The 6,497-nt window shown below is 33.7% G+C and overlaps 1 protein-coding gene across 1 annotated transcript; it reads left to right on the forward strand.

Annotated features, from left to right (window-relative positions):
• Positions 1 to 5,072: 5,072 nt before the first annotated feature.
• LOC126601856 (uncharacterized) lies at positions 5,073 to 6,296 on the forward strand. The gene is made up of 2 exons (XM_050268625.1): positions 5,073 to 5,629; positions 5,896 to 6,296. Exons 1-2 carry the CDS (start codon positions 5,120 to 5,122, stop codon positions 5,947 to 5,949), a joined length of 564 nt encoding a protein of 187 aa, XP_050124582.1. The 5' UTR covers positions 5,073 to 5,119; the 3' UTR covers positions 5,950 to 6,296.
• The last annotated feature ends 201 nt before the right edge of the window (positions 6,297 to 6,497 follow it).

Below are 6,497 nucleotides of genomic sequence, written 5' to 3' on the forward strand. Positions count from 1 at the left end.
TAGGGTGACCCATTAGAAGGAAGAAAAGTGTGTTGTTTGTTGTCATGACACCACAAGAAAAGGTTAAACCATGTGATTGACAGCCATGTCCTTTGCTTGCAAGTTGAGTTTCAAAGCTTCCAATTCTCTCTCTTGGTCCCATCTTTCTTCTTTCTTCCAATAATTATCCCAAAATAATTGTATTGTATGGACAAATTCTATTCACAGATATTGTGAAGATTCATGAAAAATAAGACACATGTTTTGTTGTGCTAGCATATTCACAGTTAATTTTGTATTTCGGTGTGTAAATTTTCTTCAGCGATCATTTTTAAGTAATTATTTAACTTGTATGGTAATAAGATCCGTCAGTAGTTATTTTTCATTTTAATTCATCTTTCATGCATTATTTATTAATTTATAATATAATGTCATTTTTAAGTGAAATGAAAACAATTAGATTAAATACATGTAAGTATTGCATTATTTATTCATTTATAATATAATGTTGTTTATTAAGTGAAACGAAAATAATTGGATTAAATACATGTAAGTATTGTTGCCAAATTCATAAATATATATATATATATATATATATATATATAACTCAAATTTAGTGAAATTATTTTTGTGCACACGTGTGATTGGTGTAAATATTTAAGATTCCTATGTGATCAAGAAGATTTTAGGCTTTCTTACTTGTAGGGCAAGTAAGCCCGTTAAACACTATGTTTACTATAAATAAAGGCACACACACATAATTTCCTTATACTTTTTTTTTCTCTCTCTTTGCCGCCGCATCCTTTCTCTCATTCAGTTAAATTTAACCCAAAACATCTTGTTTCTTTTTGTACTAATACATGTTTTCTTTTGAAAGCAATACATCATTGTTTTCTTTCCGTCCTCAGTCTACTCAATTTGAGACAAATTAGAAGTTTTGATCCTATTTATAAATCTAGAATTAAATAAATTACTTATCATGCAATTTTTCTGTATATTGGAATGGATTCTACGTAAAACCCATGCTCATGTTAGACCTACCAAGTTGCAGGAAAATCAGTGACGTGTACCATATCCAAAATGACAAGATCACTTGTATTAAATGCCAAATCTAAAGAAAACAAGATAATAAAATCCCTTAATTTCTTAAAAAACCAAATAAAATAAGATCATCATAATTTATTTATGGGAACTTTCATGAACAGGGTTTGGGCTAAGTTTATTTTAACAAAATAATCATGCTATAACTTTATTTAATGAAAAAGAATTAAATTTTAATGAAAACCCCTTAAATTTTAATAAAAAGGACAAAAAAACTTAATTTTTAATGAAAATGACACAATTTAAATTAAAAAAAACAATCTAATGTGTGAGCAAGACCTGTATATTGTTTATGAAACTAAACGTTGTTTATGAAAATGAACATTATTTATGAAACTGAAACTATTTATGAAACTGAACGGTACTATACTATTTATTGGTCCAATTTCATAAATAGTGCCTAGTTTTTTGTCAACTTTCATAAATAGTGTATAGTTCTTGATCATGTTTCATAAATAATGCCTAGTTATTGGGTCCAATTTCATTAATAATGTATAGTAATTGGTACAGTTTCATTAATAGTATGTCTTTCTTGACCCGTTTTCATAAATAGTGTATAGTTATTGGTCCAGTTTCATAAATAGTGCCTAGTTATTAGTCATGTTTCATAAATATTGTCTAGTTCTAACTCCAATTTCATAAATAGTGTATAGTCCAGTTTCATAAATAGTTTCCACCTATTGGTTTAGTTTTGGAAATAATGCCTAATTCTTGTTATTGTTTCATAAATAGTGTCTACTTATTGATCTAATTTCATGAATAGTGTCTACTTATTGGTCTAGTTTCATGAATAGTGTATACTTATTGGTGAAGTTTTATAAATAGTGTTTAATTCGTGGTTCAATTTCATAAGATTTGAAACTTAGACCATTTTTGGTCCTGTAAAAGCACCAATTGCACCGAAAACGATGAATCCAAAAGTGACTCTTTAGATCAAAACCTTGAGAAGATTTTGTTCTCAGTAATTACATTTAAAAAGCCGTTTTCAATTACCAAATTAAAATTTCCTCACTTTTTTCATATACCTACAATAATAAATGTAGCTCTCCATCCAATTTCATGAGCTTGGGTATCATCTTGGAGAAATTTTTCCTTGTGCTCATAACACAAATGATATACCATGTGTTATTATATAAGTGATGGAAATTTTTATTTTTTATGTTATTAATTTTTTAACACAAGAATCTCACAACTTGTATAGAGTGTAACATCTCGTGTTCTGAACATATTGAAAAGTTTCTCGTCATCATAACTACTATTAGAAAACAACACCACAAAAATAAAACAGGAAAATGTAATTCAATTCGAAGTATTTTTCTTATTCTAAGCAAATTTTTTTTATTAATGTAGCTGACGATGGAACAAAAAGGTAAGAGAAAAAGGGGGGGGGGGGTACGCACCCCAGCACAAGTTGGGTTTATTAGGTTTTTATTTTTATTATTTTTTTGTCTTATTAGTCTTTTGTTCTTATTATTAAAATAAAGATAGTGAATAATTTTTAATAAAAATGTAAAGATTTAAAGTCTTTTTTATTTATTTAATTAAATATCTAAATGAGATTATCTATACTTAATCGAGTTATCTATAATTCTTATTGAATATTTGGGTTCGCTTTCCGTTTGGATTGCGTGGAGTTTGAATACACTCTAGTCTCCACGTCCTACCATCTATCTATGAAATGTTACATGCTCGACGTATATCGGTTGAATAAAGAGTTGAGTGAGCGGTCAAAATTCCAACAGTAAAAATATCGCAATGTATGATGTACACCGGTGCAGAAAACTCTCTCTCTTCTGAACCCAAAGAAAGAAATGGTGTGATTGTGTCAGTGGCTAACAGCAAACTAGCTCGGCCACCACCATGGCACCATCTCAGGAAGGACATTAGCTTCTGCACGTGCTCACGTGATCTCTTCCAGTATATACAAGTAACAATGAATCATACCGTACATACGGCACTGGGGTTTTGCATGAGGCGTACAGTTAATAGGAGCACCCCAATTTTCCATGTAAACAATAATATATTCTTTAATTTTCCTCCTTTAATTAATTCACCAGTCTTTGTAATTAGCTAAACTAATCAAATCAATCTCTTCCAACCACTTAGGACTACGGTCTAGTAGTATTTCTCTTCACTTGTGAGTAAAAGATCTTAATTCGATTATCGTCAAATGTCAATTTGAACCACATTATTATGGCTCACCCATTATGAAATTTAGTCCACTCATTCATTCTTAATATAGATAATATCGTTTGTTAAAAAAAAAAAATTCATTTCCGTCTCTAGGGGTGCCCGAATTAGCAAATCCTCCTATTCCTATGCACGTTTCTAATTTTAATTTTAATTATGAATATTATTTTATGGAATGCAAGGCAACCCTGATCACGTGGTCCCCTTGACCAGTCGATGTCGCCAGCTCATTCACTGCATCTGCATATCCACTAAGCAGTCAAACCTCGGTCAACGATGACAATGCATGCCAACCCCCTCTGGATTCTGCCCTCCACTGCGCTTCTCTGTGTCACTGTGACTGTGTCCCAAAATTTGCATTGCCATTGCATTTATATTTCAACGTTCAAAACATTTTTTTTCTTTAATTCACCAAAATAAAAAGACTTCTTTTTTGTTTTTGTTTTTTATACCAATGATATTCTAACTCAGACGGATCGAAATTGCAAAGAATAAAATTCGAACTCAGATATATAAAAATTACATATCGTCATATATTCTGTAATTAAAGTAGCCATGTCCACGTTTGATTATTTATGTTAAATTTAAATGAGTGTTTTCTACACTCTCCTCTTCACCTCTTGTAGGAGGTCAAGAAGAAGTGAGATACCTATTCTACATTGAACTAATATAAACTGCATGAAGACTGTAATGATAACTTGGTTGCATTGGAAGGATTACATTTGGTCTAGCGAGCCAATGTGATTACGCTCATGTCTGTTTGTTTTTGTCTTTCAAATTTAAAGGAGAAAAAAGAACATTGATGGTGTTGCTTTCTTCCAGCAATGGATTCAAACTGAAAACATCCCCACAAACTGTGGCTGGCCCCAAGTTTGTGAGTACTCAATTTGGCCATTTATGCACTGTCCTCCCTCTCCCATGCATTCTGATTTCTGAGGCTCGCATCTTTCTTGGCCCCAGTTTTCATCACCTTTTTCACAATTTTGCCATCTCAGCAAAACCTGCATCCATGCTTTGCATTATCAATGCTGCATACCCTTCTTGTGAAATCCCTGATCCTGCCAGCCTTTGCTTCCATGATCATCACATCCAAATAAAGAAAAAAGATATGTTGATTAATTAATTTTTCTAATTAATTAACAAGGCTCATACAGTTAACCTACACCAGACTGCAGCATATCATTATCCTTCTTTTTTTACTGTTTAAAATCTTCTACCCTTCAAAATTTTGATCACCTTCTGATCAGCATGTACAATTTGTACATGTACTTTGTACATTTGATGTGGTCCATCACATAAACTAATCTATTTAATTGTTTAACCCAAAGGAAATTTTCTTAGAATCTTCATGAGATATAATATTTTAGTAATATTCATATATTATATATACATAAGCATGAACGCATCCAATATTATAAGATTACATCTTGTAGTAAATTTTGATTAGCACTGTGTTAACATACTAATTGAATCTTCGTGAAACTAGGGTTTGATATGAATCATATGATTCTTTTCACCCAAGTCCAAGGCACTGGAATAAAAAGGAAAAAGGAGTACATGGTGTGCTTCTTGGCAGCTTCACCCACATCCAAGGAAAGCAGTGAAAATATTGGAGACTGTACTCCCCCTCAAGATTTAATTGGTTACCATTCAATGCCCCCAATTTATCATGTCATGACAAAACCCATCACATCAGGCATGCATGCATAAAAATGTGCGCATATATTTTCTGAAAATAATAATAATAATTCTGAATTCATAAAAAATCACCACATATATTGGATATAAATACACACATATACATGTTGGGTTTTTGAATTGTATTTACTAAGGGTTGATTTGAAATCTAATGGCAGCCTGCTTAGACATGTACAACCCATCAGAGCATAAGTTTGCTCCTCCTCTTCCTCCTCCTCCAATGAGCCCAAGAATCTCCTTCTCCAATGACTTTGCAGATGCCATCCACCATGAAATCCGGAGGGAGGTGGCGGCTGCTCCACCTGCCGTCTCCTCGGATTTTGAGTTCTCCGTTTCCAACTATTCCATGATGAGCGCTGACGAGCTCTTCTTCAAGGGCAGGCTGCTGCCCTTCAAGGACGGCTGCAGCAGCCAGACGCGGAGGAGCACCACCACTCTCAGAGATGAGCTGCTCCACGGGGAGGATCATGACGATGACGTTTCGTCATCCAGGCCGCCGAAGGGTTCGTCGTCAACAAGGTGGAAGGGGCTCCTGGGAAGGAAGAGTAGGTCCCACATTGTTTCCAAGAAAGCTGAGAAGAGTGATGGAGATGGCAGAAGGTCTGAACTTGCGGTGGTTCATGAGGAAGCTCAGCATCAAGTTAATAATAAGATTTCACAGGTGAGAAAATATTAAACTAGATTAAATTCATTACACCCAATTCGTTTTTAATTTTGAGTTTAATATAGCAGATGTGGGTTAGGTTAGTTGGCCGATGACATATTGGGTTAGGTCAATGAGCTGATGCAGTATGTCCGGTGCCTACCTCTTTTCCCCTGAGTTTGAATCCGCTCCCCTTTAGCTCCAATAGTTTAGAATATCGTTTTATCGAAGACAATAGACTTGATCTTTATATGACATGGTGGTGGTATTACTTTTTGTTGCAGGAGGTGTTGAGTGAAGGAGGGTCAAGTTGGAGAGATGTGGAGATTGGAATATAGAGGGTGTGGTGATGAATTTGTAGAGGTGTGGGGAGTACTTTTTTAATTTTTTTTTTCACCATTTGGAGGCTTTAGAGAAATTAAGGAGGATGAATATTGTTACTCTTGTATTTTGACCGCTAGTTTTTTGGTTAAAGTTACAGAGGTGGTGGTTTCTGTTAGTGATTGGTCGGTTTTAATTAGTGCTCTCCAATATTTCTGGTGTATTTTAATTTCAAAGTTTATATCTGTTTAGTTTATCTGGATTGGGGTTTGGTATTTTTGGCTGTTCATTGTACAAAAATGTTTGCTGTGGAAGAACCTTTATGCAATCAAATGTCACTCCGACACCTTAATTTGTTTGAGCATTTTGAAGTATTATTGTTACTAAACCATCGTAATTGTCTTCAAAGTAATTAAGCTGTACTCAGTTTTTTTTTTATTTTATTTATTTATTTGGTGTAAAACGATAGATTTATTAGATTGAGGAGCTGATGTTCGAACCCACACTGTGGTGTAAAGGCAACATCCATCACACTCATCTCTACCACTATGGTAGATGACCACTT

Source organism: Malus sylvestris, chromosome 15 (genome assembly GCF_916048215.2).
Source record: "Malus sylvestris chromosome 15, drMalSylv7.2, whole genome shotgun sequence".
Classification (NCBI taxonomy): Eukaryota; Viridiplantae; Streptophyta; class Magnoliopsida; order Rosales; family Rosaceae; genus Malus; species Malus sylvestris.

Bases quoted from the DNA above. Each gene is read 5' to 3' on its own strand.
- LOC126601856 (XM_050268625.1), top strand. From the start codon at position 5,120: ATGGCAGCCTGCTTAGACATGTACAACCCATCAGAGCATAAGTTTGCT. The intron at 5,630-5,895 runs GTGAGAAAATAT...TTTTTGTTGCAG, and splicing joins TTAATAATAAGATTTCACAG to GAGGTGTTGAGTGAAGGAGG.